Genomic DNA, 22,011 nt, shown 5'->3' on the forward strand with positions numbered 1-22,011 from the left:
CAAAAATTGTAAATTATGGATAATTTTTTTTTTAAAAAAAGTGAAATTCGGATGCAAACTATGATTAACTATTTTATATATCATGCTCACAAATTTGTAATTTCCATCGTATACGTTATGAAGTCTTGTGGAATTCTGTGGTCCAAAAGTAATGTTAACTAGGTTGATCATGTGTTCTCAATAAAGAAATAGTGACCATACATAGCTATCCTATTTCATCCACACCTCAGCACTGAGGCACAATCCCTATCCTTTACTTTGTTGCATACCACACCACCAAAATATATATTCTCTTATTTTGTTCACTACAACCCCTTGCAACCAACTAGCTTTCTTTTCTCTCAACCCATTTTTCTCAGCTCTTCACACAAAAACAGAAGCAACCAAGACTCTTAGGTACTACTTACTATTTTTATTACATATATATATCCTTCAATTTTGTCACGTATTTAACTTTTTACAAATACAATTGATGCTTATAATAAAATTTGTTATGCATGGGGTTAGTTTGCTTGTATGTTTGTTTTTTAATGTGTAGAAAGGTTGACATATCAAAACCAATACTACTACTTAGTTACCTTCATTTTCCAACCAAAAATAAGATAAATATTGTAGACTTCATTTAGTATTTTTCAATCTGTGAATATTAATAAATTAATTTCATGCAGAGATAGATTGAAATGGCTGCGAAATTGAAGAAGTGCATGATGCTATGCTGCACTCGCAAACCTGTGGTAATTAATATTATTGCTCACTATGCTCAATAATTTGGTCGAATTTTTAATTCATCCCACCAAAATGGCAGCCTTATTTTGTTCTTCTTCTCGATACTATATTTTTTATTACTTTATACTACATTACAATATTTTAGTACTTTTTATGCTTAATTACGTTAACTTTTGTTTCTAAATATATCACTAAAGCTTCAAAAAATGTTCCCATTCTTGATATCCCAATAATTTATCTTCAACTTAAGGATACTCTCTTTTGTATCCTAAATCTTGACTATTTTTAAAAATTTTCCTATGCAAATAGTTACGTCTCTGTCTCTATTTTCGTGTTCTTAAAAGATATAAGGAGGTATTTTTAGTGTATGTCTTAGTCACCTCTGGTCTTTTGTGTGTGATTTATCATCAAGATTATTTAATAAAACGATACCTTATATGGAAACATTAATCCATATTAATTATATGGATGAAGAGTCAACGTTACATTTAGTGTGAATGTGATACTACATGCTCATCCTTCTGAGTTTCATATATAAATGTTCAATCTAAATTGGAATATATACTCAAACTTTCTAGAATATGAAATCATGAACTCTATAAAAGTAAAAAAAAAACCCATGAATTTTCATTTTATGAAGTCATAAATTTTACCAATAAAGTAATTCAAAATGTCAATGGTGGATAGAGTTTAATTATCATTTTACAGATTAGTTAAATTCTAACACCATCTATGTAAAAGGACAAATAAAAACACTTTGTATAAAATAAAAGCCTTTATCCCTTGATTGCAAAATGTCCACTGTATCAGGCACCCAATAGCCATCTTATATATATTCCACGCTTCATTTGACTCTATCCAAACGCCTACCAACGAAGAATTGATTTACACGTATAATATATTAATATGTTAATTGGGACCATGAGCCAGCACCACTATTTCTATTTTATTTTATTTGATCAATAGTTTTTTAAATTTGGAAACACTTTAACATAAATTTTCAAATATAATGAGCCCCTTACTAAAAATATGTGATCCATCTTCCCCACCGACGATTTATTTCCCATGTATTAAATCCTCCACCTCACACATTTAATATCGCTTTCACAACCAAAATAATTGAAATACAAAAATACAAGATATGATTCACGGAGCAATAAATAAAAAATAATTTAATTCGTGACACACCTTTTCCAAACTTGCAATAGCTAGTCAACCTTAATAATTTAAATAGTAGTAGTTTTTATACATTAGTACTATAAATAAACACAAGAACGGAGCACAAATCTGCATTTCAGAGACAAAACAAATCCAATTTTTCATTTTCGCAGCTTTAATTTGTTTATCTGAGGATTCTTCAAAAGGTCAGTTCTCGAATTACTCGAAAATCAACAAATTTATCGTTTTAATTAAATAGCAAATTTTCCATTTTTCACGCGTGTATGTAAAAAATTAGTAATTTAGTAAAATCTTAACTAATTTATATTTGCAGAAAGAGGAAATGACGAAAGAGACATGCGAGGAAGCCATCGTTGCTCTCCAGAAGCTTCTTAGGTATGATTTCTTCTGTTTTTTTGCTCCTTTTAATAATAATTGTATGCTGTTTCAGTTTAATTTGTATTACAATTTTTTGGTTACGGCAGCGAGAAAGGTGAGCTGAAGGCGGTCGCCGCCGCGAAGGTGCGGCAGTTGACGGCGGAGTTGGTGGGGGCGCGTCAGAATGTGGCAGTTAAGTCAGTTTCCGACCCGGTGGAGAGGATTCGGGCCGGGTTTGATCATTTCAAGAAAGAGAAATACCAGTAAGTATCTTTCAATTATTCTGCTATTATTGTTGGAATTTTTAAACTTTGTACGAATGCATCAACTTTTTGTTACATTTTTTTCATTCTCGTCCCATAAAATTTATCACATTTAACATTTTATCCACTAACTCATCCCAATTCATATTTTATCATTAAAAATAAGACTCACTCTCCATTAACTTTTTCAACCCACTTTTCATTATATTTCTTAAATCTATGCCCGTTAAAGGGTGATAAAATTTAAGGGACATAGGGAGAATATGTATGGATTCTAATTACTCCGTATATTTATAATTAAGAGTACTATCAATCTGAAAATTTATGAATATTAATTAGATTTAATTAATATGACTAAAATGAAGTACGTTTGTAATTCGAATGTACATAATTTTTTGTCAGAGTTCGAAAGATATTACTCTGTTTTTTGTTAGTTATTTTTCTCATTACATCATATCAAAAAAATAAAATGGAAAATACACTTGTCTAATTGGGCGAATTTATCAATCACACTGCACAACCTTAAGCATTACTCCATGTACTTAATACTAACCCAATATTGAAGAATTACTGATTTATCACAATTTTTTCAACCTAAATCATTTTTTTAAATTTTCAATCCAACAAATCGTGACATGATTTTCCGGTGAATGGCATATTGTTTTTCTTAGAATTTTCAATCTAACAAATTGTGGCATACTGCATCAGTTCTTTAAAATAAAAATTATTTTTATTTTAATTTGAGCCTCAAAATTATGCACTTTTTATCTTAGAATTTTTTTTCTCTAAATGAGACTTATTCTATCTCTCTCTTTACTTTATATTCCATTTTAAATTTTAATTTTTACAAGTAATTACTTTTAAAACGATTGTTCAACTTGTAACGAGATGCAATTGCTAAAGTTTGAGATAGAATCCATAAATTTTTAAAAATGGGATAAAAATGGGAGTATAAAAATATGATAGATTTGGTCATTAATTAAAATGAGGGAAATTGTAAAGAGTAATGATATAATGGAATTTCCCAAAAGTAAATATCAATGCATCTTATTTGGATTGTTTTTCTTATGTAGCATACAAAAAAGTGCGATCGGCTGATCAGCTTATGAATCAAAATTCAGAATAGTTAAAAAAAATACCATTAAACTTATAGTATTCATTTAGTTTTATTTATATTGTTGTATATTCTTCCTTTAATTGTTATAAAAATTGTCAAAATGAAACCTAAAAAATGTCCTACTAAGAAAAACACTATCCGAGAGAGAAATGTCACTTTATGGATTAAATATTCCTAGTACATAAAAAAATTCAACTATAATAATGCGTTGAATTAGGACCTTTCTGATTTTCAATGAATTTCAAGACTATCTTAGAAGTAATGAATTAACCACGACATAATAGCTCAGTGGTATTCCTCGCCTTTGTAAGGTCGAGAGACGAGAGTACGAATCTCAAATCTTCAAAAAAAAAAAAAGAAGTAATGAATTAGTTGCATGAACCGATTATAATCTGAATGCGTATTTTCTCGCTTGTAGGAAAGATCCTGCCTTGTACTCCAAGCTAGCCGTTGGCCAATCCCCAAAGGTAATAAACATAATTGAAAAAAAAAATTGAATTTCAACATGTTTATTAGTTTATAGCTGACAATCATATCTCGTTAGCTGAACTTTAAATTTAGGCTCGTATTCTTGAAGGGAACTTCTTATGCTTATTACTACTCTCTCCGTCCCCAAAGAATATGCACTTTAGATTCTGTATGGGTTTAAATATAAAATTAGTAAAGTATGAGAGAAATAGAGAGAAAAAATAATTAAAGTATTGTTTGTGGGGAATAGGTCTCACCTCATTAGAGAAAAAAGAGTTTTCAAAATTGGATATTGGAAATTCTTGTGAGACGGATTTTAAAAGAAAATAATTAACTATGAAGTCTATGATATTAATTTAAGTTATACTATTAGTAGGAATAGGATGCATTATTGGTTATAGTTTATTACCTTTGTAATCAAGGACGCAGGAAAAAAAACAATTAACTATGAAGTCTATGATAATAATTTAAGGTGAAAAAATTCTGTGAACAATGATTCTCAAAACTGAACGGAATAATAAATAGGGGCTATTGGTTGCTAATATTATGAATAATCAAAGTTTCAGATTTTATAACTAATTTGAAACATGGTCGTAAAATTAATCTATCAACTTTGATCATGTGTGAGATTTTCCAAAGTTAGTAATTCTAGCTAAATCAAATCATATACTATGTCTCATTATACAATTTTGACGGACAACTGAACGTGGACAATAACGATGTTTTTTTGAATAATTGTAAACAATTCACGCACTACGATTGAACCACTAAAATTAGAGTCACGTCTAAATGTTTTCATGCTCTTCGATGGAATTTTTTCTTGTTCTTAGATGCCCTCCCTCAAATTTCTCACATATATAGATAAAATCTATTAATAAAAGTTTACATTTTATATATTCATTAATTATTGATCCGTATAGAACACTTTAATACTCCCTCCGTCCCCAAAGATTATGCACTTTAGATTTGACACGGGTTTTAATGCAAAATCGGGAAAGTAAGAGAAATGTAGAGAGAAAAAGTAATTAAAGTATTGTTAGTGGAGAATGAGTCTCACCTCATTATAGTGAAAATAGTTTTCAAAATTGAAAAGTGTATATTTTTATGGGAAAGACTAAAAAGGAAAGAGTGCATATTCTTGTGAGACAGATGGAGTATTACGTGTATATATTTTGGCCCCTCCCTTGCTTAGCTGATACTTAGGGTAGAGTGTTCAGAGCACAATTTTATTAGTCAGAGCACATGTGATTTTATTTTGCCAAATGGTGGAAAATTCAAAACACGATCAAGTTCATAACTTTTTACAACCAAATTTTAAGTTTATGGAAAAACTCAAAATTGTATGATTGTTTATGATATAAGCGACTAATAACCCTAATAAGATTAAAAAAATAAACCGTAGATTATTCAAAATTTTATAATTTTTTATGATATAAGCGACCAATTGCAGTTTTTGGTGTTTGCATGCTCGGATTCCCGAGTTTGCCCTTCACATATCTTAAACTTTCAACCAGGAGAGGCATTTGTTGTTCGAAACATTGCCAACATGGTCCCGCCCTTTGACAAGGTATCAATTTTATTTTGATTTGTGATATTTGATCTTTTAATACTATAATATTAATCCGATTTGTGTTAATAGAGTTAAATTTATGTAATGTATTTCTTGAAATGCACATCTCCTAAGTCCTTACCTTTAAAATCTATGAAGACAAAATACTCTGGAGTTGGGGCCGCCATTGAATACGCAGTACTACATCTCAAGGTGATTAATAATTAGTACTATCTCATTTTTTTAGTAGTGCCAACTTTTTAAAAATAACTATAATGATAAACATATAGGTGGAGAATATTTTGGTGATTGGTCACAGCTGTTGCGGAGGCATCAAGGGCCTCATGTCCATTCCTAGTGATGGCACAACTAAAAGGTTAGTGTTAATATTAAGTCAGTGTGAATATTAAAATTAAAATTAAAATGGAGATAGAGTTATTTATTGTGAAGTTGTTGATATAAAATATTGATAAATTGTTATGGCAATAGGAGGAGTATAACCCAAATTTAAACTTTTTTTGATGGAGTTGGAATAATATTCTATCAAACTGGTCAAAATTTAAAGCCCGTTTATAGTATTGGGTCAGTTAAATATAGCTCACAGTTGGTGTCTTAGCGAAATATTCTAATACTGTGATAGAAATCATAGGTATCATCCTATAACCAATTGGTGATAGGAGAAGTGACACATGTGACTTATATATTAATTTCAATTATCTATTTACATCGATGTGAGATATTGTTATAATTATTTTTGTTTTATTTGCCAACAGTGATTTCATCGAAGATTGGGTGAAGATCTGTAAGAGGGCTAGAGTCCGAGTGGAAACAGAATGCAAGAATTTAAGCTTGGAAGAGCAATGCAGCCAGCTAGAGAAGGAGGCTGTGAATGTATCACTTGGGAACTTGTTAAGCTATCCATTTGTGAGGGAAGCTGTTGTCAAAAAAGCCCTACTGTTGAAGGGAGCACACTACGATTTTGTCAAGGCATCTTTTGAGCTTTGGGACCTCGACTCCACATTGACTCCTATTACATTTCGATTGTAAAATAGCACTAACTTCAATTCTCTACATATTGATTTTCTAAAATCTTGAATAATTTACGTGTATAATATACTTTCAGAGTCTACTTTTAGCAATGAATTTGTACAAGATTGTTTTCATGTGATGGCAATCCAAATTGAAGTTGACGAATTGGCCTCATGAATAGATTGAACAAAATGATAAATGTCGGAAATTTGTACTCCATGATTGATTGGCTCCAACTCAATAACATTCTGTGAGTAATGTGGATATATGTGGTGATTCTATTCATATAGTCCATTTTAAAAGCAATAATTATGAATATATTAATAGACGAATTGTCATGAAATTTTGTCAAATTAAGTTAGTCACTCAAGTTTAAAAATCACCACTAATATTATAACATTGACATCTTTTCATGATTATATGTTAAGGGAAGCCTTCCTTAACGACAGAATTCCACAAAAACAAGAAACCGAAGCTGTGGTCGTCGAGCGCCCAAGAGGTTTGGGTCGGCGAGGACGTCCGGCAGAGGGGGTGCTGGGCGCGAGAGAGGTTCTCGTCGGCAGCGATAGAGAATTAGAGTTTTGTGATTCAAGCCAAGTTGAGTGAAATACTGATTTCATTAATTGGTTGAATTCCTAACACAATAACAATCGATCATATTTATAACAATAGAACTACTACCCTAACTTAATGAACAAGAAACAAATATAAGAAAAGATATGCAAATCCCTAATATATCTAAACTAAAGGAAGGTTCGTATCAACTCCCCCACGGTTAAAATCCACCTTGTCCTCAAGGTGGAAACCACGAACCAAGGACGAGAGTTGAAAGCAAAAGCTTTGGCAAGGCGTCTCCTCCTAGATCAAATGTATACCGAACAACTGAACTTCTCCCTTCCTCACCTCCACCAAAAATTAACAAAAGCGGACGAACGTGGTCGTCAAAAGGTGAACGTCTCCATTTGCACACTTCTGCATCCGGAACGTGTAAATATAGTTGGAGAAGTCCCAAGTTTTCCTCGCAATTAAATTCCTGATCCTTCGCTTTACCGCTAGTGATCTTCTTCGGTCTAAAGAAAGAATAGACTCACAACGCCCTCTTCTGTCTAAAGAAAGAATAGGCTCCCAACGTGCCACACACTTTTGCCACATACACCAAATTTTTCCCTGTATATTATTGCACCACAGGATTGCAAATTCTCAAGCAGACACCGCCCTCATCATACGCATTTTCTTTAAGCAAAAACCTGAAATCCGCTTCGATAGGTAAGAATGCAACAGCAGGCAGTGGCGTTGGTGATATGATGTTAGTCTCATCAGAGCTGCACAAAAGATATATATCCTCCAAAGATGAAACTCGGGCGCCTTCAGGGCTCGCATCTCTATCCTCCTCTACTCCGTGATTATCACAAAGAAAGGTAATCGACTGATTCGTTACACCAGCCACATCTAAATTAGATGCACCATGATCACCCACTGCGTCCACCTCTATTTCTAATCTAGAGTCCATTAAAAATGAACTTCCCAGATTGTCACTATGCTCCTCCACCATCTCATTCTCAAAGAATAATTGAAATCTTTAGCATTATCAAATGAATAATCCATATGAGCATCCAAACTCGGTAAATCAAACATTTCTTCTTCTTGTTACCTCATTTCATTCGTAATCGAAGCATACTTCGATGAATGTGTATGTGACAACTCGTTATCACTAACTAGTGAATATGTCCCACTCTGACTCTCAAACGAACGAAGACCAGGAGTAGTTTTCTTCTTCATCACTGGACTTGACATTGAGCACTCAATATACCTATTATGAGAGAGAGAGACGACCTTCTCCCCCAACATAGATTATCACTTTCAAATCTCTCAAAAGATATGTCATCTGCCGAGTATCCCTGCTTCGTGCGCAATCCCGACGGGTCCCAAGAGTTAGGCGGCGCGGAGGCTGGTACGGGGTCTGATTAGTCTCACGCGTGGGCTGACCGTACAGGTCCCGCAGCCGAGCATCAAGCGCGGTGGCCGGTCGGCGGTGTGGCAGGGCTGGTGGTAGGCGGACTGGCCTCGCGGCGCTCGCAGTTCCTCCTGATGATGAGGTCGGTCCCAGCACATCCCCGCGTGTCGGGGTTGGTGATCAAAGGTCGGGTAGCCGCGATCTTGCTGCTGCGTCGGTGGGTCCCAGCTAGTCGGGCGGTGCGGCTGCGTTGCGCGAATCGGGTGGCGATCGACCTCTAGTTGGATTCGTTGATCTCCGTGATCAAATAGGTGGCTTCTCCCAACGTAGCCGCTGCGGGGTCGAGCCCGCGCATCCTGCGCGCGATCGCGATACCTGATGGGCGGGTATCCCGTTCGTGGGCGACAATAAGGTGGATCCAAGCGGCGTGAGACGTAGGGTGGTTTTGGCTCAGGGATGTGCGGCGCCTCCAGATTGTCGACCCACCTATCCGTCGATTCCAGCCTGAACTCCAATTTGTCAAATCAGGCCATGAGCTTTTCCAGACCGGCAGAGAAAATCTCGCTCGTCCCCGGAAAGTTACACGGCGGATTGCTGATTTGAACCCTCCGTCCAACTACGGTGTAATTGCATGACATGATGACGTTGAATGGTCGAAGTGAAGCACGGCAGTGATCTGTGGTACTTTATGTTTGGTGAAGAAGGTATCTTCTTTTTTTTATTGATAGAATATGGAGGGAGAGATGCGATGTTGATGGTGGTGCTGCGGAGGGTGTGCGGAATGATTCCGTCGGGCAGCGGTGTGGCTAGTTGCTGTGCGCGGGTGGATTCCCGTCGGGCAGCGACGTAGCTATGGTTCGATCGGTGTTTTGGAGGGTGAGCTCACGATGAAAGCACCAGTTGTTAAGGGAAGCCTTCCTTAACAACAGAATTCCACAAAAAAAGAAACCGAAGCCGTGGTCGTCGAGTGCCCAAGAGGGTTGGGTCGGCGAAGACGTCCTGCGGATGGGGTGCTGGGCGCGAGAGAGGTTCTCGTCAGCAGCGATAGAGAATTAGAGTTGTGTGATTCAAGCCAAGTTGGGCGAAATACTGATTTCATTAATTGGTTGAATGCCTAACACGATAACAATCGATCATATTTATAACAATAGAACTACTACCCTAACTTAATGAACAAGAAACAAATATAAGAAAAGATATAAAAATCCCTAATATATCTAAACTAAAGGAAGGTTCGTATCATTATCCCACGACCGAAATATTCAATGGCCTACATGTCTTAAATTATATATGCAATTATTCATGTTAGTAAACCCAACGTTCCACTAACTTTGTGGTATACCGAACACATGTCTTAAATTATAGATGCAATTATTCATGTTAGTAAACCCAGCGTTCCACTGACTGTGTGGTATATCGAACTTAGCGGTATTTTCTCTACTCACTAGGGGTCTTCACGACACGGCGTGTGTGAGTTGGTGCCCTTTGCAAATCATGAACTAAAAGGTTAGTTGAAGCAGCTGAGAGCCGTTGGGATCAAAATGAAGGGATCAAGAAGTGAACTCGTTTCTTGAGCTAAAAGATCCATTGGAGATTGACGGTTATAACTGATTTTTGGAGCCTTAAAGATTAGTTAGTTTTTCCCTTTTGTACTCTCATATATTAGCATGCTCTGATCATGTAAAAGACAGAGAGAAAGACACACAACACACACGCATAGAATTGATGGTTATGAGCTCTGGCTAGTGATTAGTTTAGAGCATTCGATTTGTATGTGTCATGATCATATTCTTGAGATTGTGAATCAACAAACTTCGTTAGTCTTCTCCGTGGATGTAGGCAACCATTGCCGAACCACATAATCGCTTGAGAGTGCTCTACATTTTTTGTTTGTGTGAGTTAAATCGGTAGAAAGATCCTAACAAGTGGCGTCGTCTGGTGGAAAGTCGATTGATCGAATCTTGGGCGATTGAAGTTGTCGCTGCTGTTTTGGAGCTGATCTTGGCCGACGGTTCACCAACTGTTTGAAGAAATGTCTACAAAGAAATTTGAGGTTGAAAAGTTCACCGACCGCAATGATTTTGGGTTTTGAAGACTCAAGATGAAGGCAATCTTGATGCAACAAGGCCTATGGGAAATCTTGAGCGGTGGTAACAGCGAGGAGGAAAAACCAGAGCAAGATGAGAAGGAGAAGAGCAGATAGAAGGAGATGCAATACAAGGCCTATATCACCTTGATTTTGAATCTAAGTGACAGAGTACTCAGAGAGGTAACCAAGGAGGACACAGCCTCGGGTGTGTGGTCCAAGTTACAGTCATTATACATGACTAAATCCCTTGCAAACCGACTGCATTTAAAGCAGAAGTTGCTCACCTTCAAGATTTCAGATTCCAAGAGTGTATTGGAGCAGCTGGAAGAGTTTGGGAAGTGTATTGATGTTTTGGAGAACATTGATGAGCAGATTAAAGATGAGGACAAGGCCTCATGTTTCTAAACTCCCTGCCAAAGAGCTATGAACACTTCAAGGATACATGGCTTCTTGGAAGGGATTCAAAAATCAGCTATGAGGAGGTACACTCAGCTTTAAAGCTCAAAGATACTCAGAGGTCTACAGCCAAACAAACTGAGCCAGTAGCAGGAAGTCTCTATATGAAAAATGGAGACAAGCAAAGTTCCAAGAAAAAGTTTCAGAAAAAAGCAAGATAAAGGGAAGTCAGATGGTGAAAAGTAGACTAGGAGTTGCCACTATTGCAATAAGCTCAGCCATCTCAAGAAAGCTTGTTTTGCATGGAAGAGGAAGCAAGAGCAAGAAAAGAATGGTAGGGGTGATGCTGCATATGTGATCCAGGAAGTGGAGGCCCTAGAAGCTTTGAATGTGCAAGATGGAGCTAGCATTGAGGAGTCTTGGATCATGGATTCAGGCTGCACTATCATATCTGCTCACACAAATCTTGGTTTCAGAATTTGGAAATCAGCCAAGGATCTGTGATATTAGGCAATGATCAAACCTGTGAAGTCAAGGGAATTGGAGATATAAAGCTCAAGGTGTTGGATGGCAACATCAAAATCTTGACAGAAGTCAGGTACATTCCTAAAATAAAGAGAAACTTAATCTCTCTTGGACTACTGGGATCAAAGGGGTACAAGTTCAATTATGAATCTGGATGGTGCGCAGCATTCTGTTATCAAGGACAACGTTCTAGAAGGGGACATGTGCTGATATATGAGACGCAAGGACGGAGCTGAGTCACGAATTTGTTTCTGAAAAGCGTCGTCGTTCTAGAAGAAGAGCACGTAGCAATCAATGAGTCACTTACTCTCAGCATGAGCGAATATTCCCTTCCAAGATCGTTATCCAGCTGGAGGTCATGCCAAGCCTATAAATAGAGAATGTGCCACCACATGAAAGAGATTCGATCCTTTACTTTCCGCCTAGTTTAGCTTAGTTCTCTAGCTTAGTTCAATTCTCTAGAATAGCTTAGCTTAGCTTAGATAAAGTAATGTTTAGCTAGAAAGGGCGACTGAAGAAGCGCTGCAGAATACTTGTTATCTGTCGGTGAAGTCTTAAGTTTCCTACCGAGGCTCTTCTCGGTTTTACTTGCTTTCGTAATTTCCAGAGTGTTAGCTTAGTTTAAAATTCACGCTTTATTGTTCTAGTTTAATCGAAGTTGTTTTCGTTTTCATCCTCGCATTTACTGCTTTAGTTTCAGTTTCGTTATGATGCACTTGATCCAGTAGTTAAATTTACCTTGTTCAAATTAGTCAGTTTAATTCTGTCTAGAGTAAAATTAGTAGTTAAAAACTCCCAAGTTAAAGTGTGGCAGCAGCCAACCCCCTGTTCACTATTCACACACTTGATACACCAACTTCTCTGTAGGATCAACCCTGAACTTGCCGCTTTACTGTTTAAGTAGTGCAAAATTGGGAGTTATAAATTACTTTGGTGGGTAAACGAGCGAAAGCGATATCGACTTGATCAAGTGGCAACAACATTTGCTAATTGATCCAACCGGTTCAGTTATCTTTCCATATAACTTGGTCCGAATTCGCGCTTGTCGTTCGCCTAATCCTCGCCAAAAATGGCGCCGCTGCCGCGGAAGCATGGTGTTATTTTATGTTTGTGCGTAGTGCGTAAGAGTACATAATCTTATTTCTTTCTTTTCTCATTTTGTTTTTCTTACTGTTGATGAGAAGGTACCAACGCGGTGGACACTGGAATCATCCCTTTTTACACAGAGAGACTTACGCGCATTGGAGAGTCCAAGAAGTCGACGTCATTACCACTCGTTACAGAGCCGCACAAGCAGCCGCACAAGCAGCCACTGAACAACTGACCAGCGAAGAAGAAGAAGAGAAGAACACACAGCCCAAACCACCACCACCTGAACAAGCAGAGATGGCCTTCGTCGACAATGACTCGGGAATCGTCTCTCTGCACGCTCATGATGAGAAGGAGCCCACACATGCCATTGTCGTTACTCCTGGAATGCGGACCATTGCAATCAAGTCAGGAGTAATGGTCGTTCTATCCCAATTTTACGGCCTTTCAAAGGAGTATCCGTACGCTTTCCTGGAGGAATTTTGCCGATATTGTGATATCTAGCCTGTACCGGCTAGATCTACGTCTGAAGATTATAGGCTGAAGGCAATCCCTTTCGTTTTGAAGGGCGAAGCTGGAGTATGGCTGTCGAGACTGCCAAAAGGGTCCATCAAAACATGGGCCGAGTTCCGAATGATCTTCCTAGATCGTTTCTTCCCCGCGTAAAAAATGAGTGCCCTGAAAAGGGAAATCACAGAAGCCAGACAGGAGTACGATGAGCCTCTCGGCCAGTATTGGGATAGATACCAAGGGCTGCTTCAAGCATCCCCAACCACAAGCTAGGGGAGCGGGAGATCTATTCGATCTTCTATGGTGGACTGACAGTCGAAAACAAGAATGACCTAAACCTCGCAGCCCAAGGGGATTTCTCGAAAACCCCATTTAGCCAAGCCAAAAATATACTGGAGAGGTTGATCGAGGCCAAACGCTCATACGAGACGTCTCGAGGACAGTATAGAAGAGGGGCAGTGCACGTAGCAGAGGCGCGCAATGATGAAAAGTTGGAGGCTCGATTTGAGTAAATGGAGAAAAAGCTACTTGAGGCAATATAGAAAGCCAGACCGCCTCCACCACCTGCACCGAAAGAGACGCAGTATGCGCCGCCACCACCTCCGCCAGAAGAGCATCATTATTACTATTGCGAGTTTCCCCCTTAGGCGGAGCCGCAAGCCCAAGTGAATGTTGTCGACCACTGGAATACGAATGGCAACTGGATCCAGGGTAAACAGAGAGATGCTCCATGGAGAGACCACCCTAACTTCAGATGGAGTGATCCAAATCAAAGCCAACCACCCTCGACACAGCAGATACAACCCTCTGACGGGCAGCCCAACTGGCCTGCTCGAATCCAGGATAGGCCAAATACTGGAGGAAACAGAATGCAAGGAGGTCAGTCAGGGTGGTTAAGTGGACCTCAAGGGAACTGGTCAAGTGGAGGACAGTATAACCAGTCAAGCTGACAACAGGAAGGAAAATGGGGGTACCAATACCAAGTCCCTCAGTTTAGCAACCAGGGAAGGCAGCCAAACAACCAGATGGTTAGCTATGTTCCACCACACCAACGGGGAAATCAGTATCCGGGAAATCAACAATACAACAAGCCGCAATACCAGCAAGAACACTATGGGCAATCTGCCTACCCACAGCCCAACTATAGTGGGGGACCGCCGAATCAAAGATACAACCGACACCCCAACGCTGGCCACAAAGAAATGTTGGTACCGTACCAGTTAGCAAATTGTCGTTGCCACTTAATCACTGCAGTCTTGCTCTCGCTCTTTCTTCCTTGCCAAAGTAATTTATAAACTCCCAATTTTGCACAACTTTAATAGTAAAGCGGCAAGTTTAGGGTCGATCCCACAGAGAAGTTGGTGTGTCGAGTGTGTGAGTAGTGAACAGGGGGGGTTGGCTGCTGCCACGCTTTAACTTGGGAGTTTTTTTAACTATTGTCTTTACTCTAGGCAAAATTTAACTAGCTAGCTTGATCAATGGAACTTTAACTACTGGGTCAAGTGAATTGCAGTTAACAGCGGAAAAGTAAATGCGAGAATGTAAACGAAAATAACTTTGATTAAACTAAAAACTGAGTACAGCGTGAAATTTAAACAAAGCTAACACTTCGGAAGCTAAGAAAGCGGTAAGAATTAAGAAGAATCTCAGCGGGAAACTTAAGATAACGCTAACAGAAATGAGTATTCTGCAGCGCTCCCTTCGGTCGCCCTTTTAACTAAGCTATCTAAGCTAAGCTAGAGAACTGAACTAAACTAAGCTAGAGAGCTGAACTACGCTAGATAACTAAGCTAAGCTAAACTAGACAGAAAGTAAAGTGTTGGATTCCCTCTTTGTGATGGAACACCCTCTATTTATAAGCTCGATTCGGCCTCCAGCTGGATAACGATCTTGGCAGGGAATATTCACTCATGCTAAGAATGAGCGACTCATTGATTGCTACGTGCCCTTCCTTCTAGAACGACGATGCTTTTAAGTAACAGATTCCTGACTCAGCTCCGTCTTTGCGTCTCATAAGCTAACACGTGTCCCCTTCTAGAACGTCGTCCTTGATAACAGAATGGTGCGCCATATCCAGCTCATTTCCTCACGTGTTCTTCTTCTAGAAGCCAGCGGTCCCCGCCTAACTGCTTGATCACTCCCCCTTGATCAACTCTCCCAATTCTTGGCCTTTTATCCCCTTGTGTACTTGCTTGATCAGTTCAGCTTTGTTGCCTTGGTCAAGTGGCATTTCTGCACATTTAACACTTGTTTTGCGCGATAAACCGATCAAGTAGTATACATTTTACCCTTAAACCGATGCATGAAATGAGCCTTATCAGCCTGGATTTTAAAGGAGAGCAGTACACGTTCAATATTGATGAAGCCATGAAGAAGCCAGCTGACGGCGAGAACGTATACTCCATAGATTTGACTGAGCCCTTGGTACAGGAGTATTTGGAAGAAGAATTCCTAAAGAGGCAGTTCACTGACTCCGCTGCAGACGAGGAGGTCGAGAAAGAAGTAGAAGAGTGGTATGATACCATGAAGGTCGGAGAGATGGACGATCAGGACATTGCGAAAGCAATAACAGATTTCTGCGAGCGCCCAAAACCAGCTGGGTCAAGTGGGACAACTCAAGTATCTAGTCTAGCAAAGCAGCTTGATCAAGGTAAACCACAAGAAAAAGAAGCGGCAGAAAATTCTCTACCCACTGATGAGCCAAAGCCCGCGAAGGAATTGAAACCCCTTCCAGCACATCTTAAGTACGCCTACCTGGGGGAGGGAGAAACAATGCCCGTCATTATCAACAGTCAGTTGACCCAGGGGCAGGAAGACAGATTGCTAGAAGTATTGAGAAAGAATCAGAAGGCTATCGGCTGGAAGCTAACAGATTTGGTGGGCATCAGCCCAGATTTGTGTATGCACCACATCCGACTGGAAGAAGGAGCCAAGCCACACCGCGACCAACAACGAAAACTCAACCCCAACATGAGGGAAGAAGTGCTCAAGGAAATTGTTAAGTTGGTATCGATCCGAATTATCTACTCCATTCCAGATAGTAACTGGGTCAGCCCAGTACACATGGTGCCCAAGAAAGGAGGAATCCAAGTCGTGAAAAATGAAAAAAATGAGTTAATCCCGACTAGGCCGGTCACGGGATGGAGGATGTGCATAGATTACAGAAAGCTGAACCAAGCTACAAAGAGGACCATTTCCCTCTGCCATTCATTGATCAAATGCTGGAGAAATTGGCAGGGAAACAGTACTTCAGCTTTTTGGATGGTTACAGTGGCTACTTTCAGATCACTGTAAATCCAGATGACCAAGAGAAGACGACGTTTACCTGCCCCTTTGGCACTTACGCTTACAAGAGGATGCCGTTTGGCCTCTGTAATGCCCCGGGTACTTTCCAAAGATGCATGATGAGCATCTTCTCTGACCTGTTGGAAGATTGCATTGAGATCTTCATGGACGGCTTTACTGTCTATGGGGACGACTTTGATCAAGGACTGCATAGCCTAAACAGGGTATTGGAAAGATGCCGCCAGAAGAACTTGGTGCTGAATTTCGAGAAATGCCATTTTATGGTTACTGAATGAATAGTCCTGGGCCATGTAGTGTAGAACAGGGGAATCGAGGTTGATCCAGCAAAGGTAGCGGTCATCAGAAAACTCCCATATCCTACCAACCAGAAGGAGATCAGAGCCTTTTTGGGTCACGCTGGGTTTTATAGGAGATTTATCAAGGATTTCACAAAAATCGCCCAGCCTCTGACGAAACTTCTTCAAAACAACGTGGAGTTTGAATTCTCCGATGCCTGCAAGGCCGCATTCCAATTTCTGAAGGACCGATTGATAAGCTCTCCAATAATACGTGCCCCCGATTGGAATCACCCCTTTGAGGTGATGTGCGATGCTAGTGACTATGCTGTGGGGGCAGTATTAGGTCAGAAGATCGAAGGGAAGAGTTACGTCATTTTCTATGCTTCCAAAACTCTGAATCAGGCACAGAGGAACTATGACGTTACCGAAAAGGAGATGCTATCGGTGGTCTTCGCATTCGAGAAATTCAGACCATACCTGTTAGGGTCCAAAGTGATAGTATGTACGGATCATGCGGCCATCAAATATCTCTTGGCAAAGAAGGAATCAAAGCCGCGATTGATCAGATGGGTACTCCTCCTACAGGAGTTTGATTGGGAAGCAGTTGATAAAAAAGGATGCGAGAACAAAGTGGCGGATCACCTGAGCCGAATTTTGCAAAACGATAACGGTGAAGCCATCTCAGACGCCTTCCCTGAGGAACACCTATACCTGGTCAAGTCAACACCTGAACATCAGTGGGTCAACTAAGTAGAAGAGGTTGATCAAGCCGAGCAAGGATGCAAGGGACAACACATGCGGAAAGAGCCATGGTTTGCTGACATGGCCAACTACTTGGTAACAGGCGAGCTGCCCAGGAGTGATGAGATTATAAGGGCACAAAAGCTGAAACTGAAAAGTGACTCCCGATACTTCTATTGGGACGATCCTTACCTATGGTAAATGGGGGCAGATCAAGTAATCCGGCGCTGTATACCAGAATGGGAGCTGGAGGACGTGCTGATCCACTGCCACGCACTGGCTTGTGGTGGTCATTTTGGACCAAAGAGAACAGCGAGGAAGGTACTTGATAGTGGTTTTTACTGGCCTTCCATCCATAGAGATGCTTATGAGTTCTGCAAGAGGTGCCCAAGATGCCAACTTACTGGAGGGATATCCACGAGAGATGAGATGCCTCAGATCCCCATTATTGTTTGTGAAATATTTGATGTATGGGGAATGGACTTCATGGGTCCCTTTCCCGCATCTGAAGGCAATCTCTACATACTGGTGGCGGTGGACTACGTGTCCAAATGGATAGAGGCAAAGGCAACAAGGACATACGAGGCAAATGGGTCCCTTTCCACAGAGAAGTGGTGAAGTTTTTAAAATCAAATATCTTTACCCGATATGGGGTGCCACGGGCTATTGTCTCGGACCAAGGAACTCACTTTGTAAACAGAACCATCGAAGCCTTGATGCAAAAGTATGGAGTTCACCACCGCTTGTCTACACCCTACCACCCACAGTCAAACGGCCAAGCCGAAGTGTCAAACAGGGAAATCAAGGTCATTCTAGAAAAAACGGTTAATCCCACAAGGAAAGACTAGAGCCATCGGCTGGAGGACGCGCTCTGGGCCTGCAGGACCGCTTTTAAAATGCTTATCGGAATGTACTCATACCGGCTTGTATTTGGGAAAATGTGCCATCTACCTGTGGGGGTGGAACATCATGCCTACTGGGCAGTCAAGGAAATGAATATGAATACTGAGGCTGGAGCTGCAGAGAAGAGAATGCAGCTACAAGAGCTTGAAGAACTCCGTCTGGATGCCTATGACTCTGCCATGTGGTACAAGGAAAACACTAAGATGTGGCACGATAAGAACCTTCGTAAGAAGGAACTCTAGGTGGGTCAAAAGGTACTGTTGTTCCAATCTAGACTGAAATTGATGCCAGGAAAGCTTAGGTCAAGGTGGATAGGCCCTTACACCATTGTCGCCATCCGAACGAATGGAGCAATCGAACTCCAAGGAAGCGATCCAGATTCGCCTACCTTCATGGTGAATGGTCACAGGGTAAAACCGTACAGAGAAGGAATGGAGGCATTCGTGGTGGACGACCTTCCACTACTCATGCCTAACTCTTGCCAGTAAGGAGGTAAAAGGAGTGATCGGATACTCGTGGGTAGTCTGCTTGATCAAGCAACATGTTCTTAATCTATTAAACTGATTAAGTGACATCCTAGGGGAACTCGGACAAATCCTTTGTAGTTAGTGTAAATAGTTTTTTGTGTGCAAGTTTTTTAATTATTAGTTTTTAAAAGTTAGAAGTAAGGACGGAAGCTGATCAAGTGGAACTAAATGAGTTTTCATCTAGAATTAATTGTCCACTTGATCAGAGCAACTTGAATTTAATTAGTGGTATAGTGATTGAGTTGATAAGGGCAGGTGATGATAGAACACATGCAGTCATTGGATCAGTGTCAGGCGGCGCCAACTCTCGCAACGAAGGGACGTTCTAGGGAAAAGGAGGAAGCGTATCACGGGAGCTAGGCCAGCTGGCGCTCTGAAAAGGCGCACCTGTATGTAAAGAGTTGCAGTGTTCTTGAACAGTCGCAGGGATCTCAACCGTCAGAGATTCCAGTAGTCGCGATATCAGTATATAGGCAGATCTCAAGGCCGTATTTCACTTTCAACCAAAAGAATGCCCTCAGATGCCGGTGCCGACGAAGGCGACCGGAAAACCTCATCCCAAACCCATAAAGAAAACCCTAGCCCTCCTACTCCCACCGCCACTCCACCTCCAGCAGTAGACGAAGAAGCCCTACGGCGCCTCGATAAAATCCTCCGATGTATACCCTCCGAGATGGACGATGTAGCCGCCTACGCCGAACTCAAAGCTAAACTTGGGATTTCCTGGTCTAAAGACCCTGCTTCAACCTCTAAAAACAAAAATCTTTCCTAGCCCTCCTACATCACCATCACCTACATTCCACCTTCCTAGCTCTCCTATATCACCATCACCTTCGTCCCCCATCCAGCCAATGCAAACCAGCGAGGATACCTTTGACAAAGAAGGTTGGGGGGAGGATTATGGGCAGCCATTTGCCATTCCGCCACCAAAAAGCGGTGGCACCTCCACTTCGATCCATAAACCGCATTTGGATAAGGGCGGTGATGTTAACAACGATGAAGTAGAGGAATTACACCCACTATTTGACTATGGGAGGACGGAGAAGTAGAAGGAGCCACCACGCCGGCAGACGCGCGGTATGACAACGGACCGGCTCCTGGAGGAAGTTGAAACCTTAAGAACTCGAGGGAGGAGGAAACAATGGTGCAGAAACCCCGTACAGTACGGCAGCTGGTTGATGAAAAAGAGCCGAAGGAGCCAGAAATCCAAGAGGCCGTTGAGGAGAGGGAGGCTGAGGACACAAGCCATCAAAGGAGAGAAAGAGGAAGGGGAAGGGAAGTGTTCTTTCCCCTCTCAAGAGAAGCCGTCCCACCAACAAGGGAGTCGTCATTGCAGATACTTCCACACCCGCTTCCCCACTGCCGAGAGAGAGAAATGAGGGCAGTGATACGAAGGAGGAGGAGTTGCGCTGGAACAGAACATACAGGAGGCAACAAGGAAGACCCGCAGCATCTCCTTTCACCATCTACTCCCCTCAGCATGTGTGACCTTAACTCCAGCTGTGCTCCGACAAATGTTGGAATTTGATGATCCAAAATGGCAGGAGGAGGTTCACCAAAGGGTGACTTCTCAGAAGAGGTTGAAAGCAGGGAAGATGCTACACCAGTCATCCCTGGAGAAGATTGAGATGAAAGAAAGGTTTGCCGCCTACATTGCCGCCATGGGATTTGAATGGCTGCTAGAGGTCGATGAGACCCCCGTGCCGGAGGACCTGGCCAAAGTGTTTTTCACATCCTTCCAATTCACCGGAAGCTCAGACCTGAACGACAGAAGTGTCTCCTTTAGGGTCTTTGGCCAGGACCAATCGATGAGCCTCAATGAGTTCTCCATCCGGATGGGCCTCTGCATAGAAAGCCATGTAGCTAATGGGGTTTGGGTTGAGTGTGATATCGGTTTCCCTCAAAAGAAACCCGAGTTCGATCAGCAGGCCGTCTGGAAGGCCATATGCAATGGGCGTGCCCCCACCTTTACAGCCTTTGAATCCAGAGGTCATCACATTGCTGAACCTGCCCTCCGCCTAGCCCAGATCTACCTAGCCTGTAATATCCTCGGACAAGCCAATACGCTGTCAATCATCACTATGTCCGAACTCTACTTTATGTGGAGTATGAGAGAACAGAGAAAGGTTCATCTTGGATTTTGGCTGGCCTACTCCATTAATCAAATTGCTACCCGCGTTGCCCGCCATCTTAACGTCTGCCACCTCCTCGGAGCCTATATGAGGAGAAACTGGATTAAGGAGTGTATCAAACGTCCCATCTTTGGCCCCAATGCTGAAATGTTTGACCTTGATTTATTTGTTAGAACTCAGGTACTAGAGAAGACACAAGGAGGGGGCTTTCAATTCTATGCAGCCGGTTGGCGGGAGCAATAGAGGAGCCAACCCAAAAGGAAAACGAGGCCAGAGGAAACCTCAACAACCCTTGCCGAATGAGAAAAGGAGGATACACATCGGGCGCCCACCCCGAGGATGGAACAAGAGGAGGCTGCAAGTGCTGATGACGCATGGAAGCTCCGAGTGGAGCAAACGTTGATGCAGCTGGTGAAGAATTCAAATACTCAACTGGTCCTGCTGTCCAGGTTGTTGGGCACCACCCACGACCAGACCCCCGCCAGGCAACCACCACCTCCCTCTACAAGCTCTCCTCCAACCCGGCGTCCATCATCCTCCAGGCCACCCTCCGCATCTCCAAGTCAATCCCCCAGGAAATCCTAAGTACAACCCCCCGATCTCAACTTTTTTTTTGTTAATCTCAAAACTTTTTAATTTGTTTATGGTATGTATAACTGATACTCCACTCCACATAACACTTAGACCTGTGTTGGGTCTAAGTGTGAGAAGTATGCATGCCTGTTTTGCTTTCCTTGTTGTTTTCCTATACCTGTTTTAGTTTTTGTTGTTTCTCTTTTTGTTGGCATGATTGATTGTTGGCACTTCTCACACTTAGCCCAGTGTCCGGTCTAAGTGTGAGAAGTTTCTCTTGTTTGTTGTTATGCCGCTGCC

The 22,011-nt window shown here is 41.2% G+C and overlaps 2 protein-coding genes across 3 annotated transcripts; both read left to right on the plus strand.

Annotated features, from left to right (window-relative positions):
• The first annotated feature begins 262 nt into the window (after window positions 1–262).
• Window positions 263–6,883, plus strand: LOC121753795 (carbonic anhydrase 2-like). 2 transcript variants are annotated; one of them, XM_042149054.1, is made up of 9 exons: window positions 263–396; window positions 669–734; window positions 2,219–2,280; window positions 2,370–2,525; window positions 4,061–4,109; window positions 5,561–5,677; window positions 5,819–5,872; window positions 5,950–6,035; window positions 6,433–6,883. In XM_042149054.1, the coding sequence occupies exons 2-9, from the start codon at window positions 681–683 to the stop codon at window positions 6,704–6,706; spliced, it is 852 nt and encodes a 283-aa protein (XP_042004988.1). In that variant the 5' UTR covers window positions 263–396; window positions 669–680; the 3' UTR covers window positions 6,707–6,883. The 2 variants fall into 2 exon arrangements, with proteins under 2 accessions (XP_042004988.1, XP_042004989.1); XM_042149055.1 differs by lacking the exons at window positions 263–396; window positions 669–734 and adding an exon at window positions 1,984–2,090.
• An 11,631-nt stretch (window positions 6,884–18,514) lies between these two features.
• On the plus strand, window positions 18,515–18,967 carry LOC121754430. Its single transcript, XM_042149791.1, has 2 exons — window positions 18,515–18,704; window positions 18,771–18,967. The coding sequence occupies exons 1-2, from the start codon at window positions 18,515–18,517 to the stop codon at window positions 18,965–18,967; spliced, it is 387 nt and encodes a 128-aa protein (XP_042005725.1).
• The last annotated feature ends 3,044 nt before the right edge of the window (window positions 18,968–22,011 follow it).

The sequence above is a fragment of the Salvia splendens genome, chromosome 11 (genome assembly GCF_004379255.2).
Source record: "Salvia splendens isolate huo1 chromosome 11, SspV2, whole genome shotgun sequence".
In the NCBI taxonomy this organism is placed as follows: domain Eukaryota; kingdom Viridiplantae; phylum Streptophyta; class Magnoliopsida; order Lamiales; family Lamiaceae; genus Salvia; species Salvia splendens.

Coding starts and splice junctions, on each gene's coding strand:
- LOC121753795 (XM_042149054.1), top strand. CDS start 681: ATGGCTGCGAAATTGAAGAAGTGCATGATGCTATGCTGCACTCGCAAA. Junction 2,281..2,369: donor GCTCTCCAGAAGCTTCTTAG/GTATGATTTCTT, acceptor TGGTTACGGCAG/CGAGAAAGGTGAGCTGAAGG. Junction 2,526..4,060: donor TTCAAGAAAGAGAAATACCA/GTAAGTATCTTT, acceptor TCTCGCTTGTAG/GAAAGATCCTGCCTTGTACT.
- LOC121754430 (XM_042149791.1), top strand. CDS start 18,515: ATGTGCCATCTACCTGTGGGGGTGGAACATCATGCCTACTGGGCAGTC. Junction 18,705..18,770: donor GTGGCACGATAAGAACCTTC/GTAAGAAGGAAC, acceptor AATTGATGCCAG/GAAAGCTTAGGTCAAGGTGG.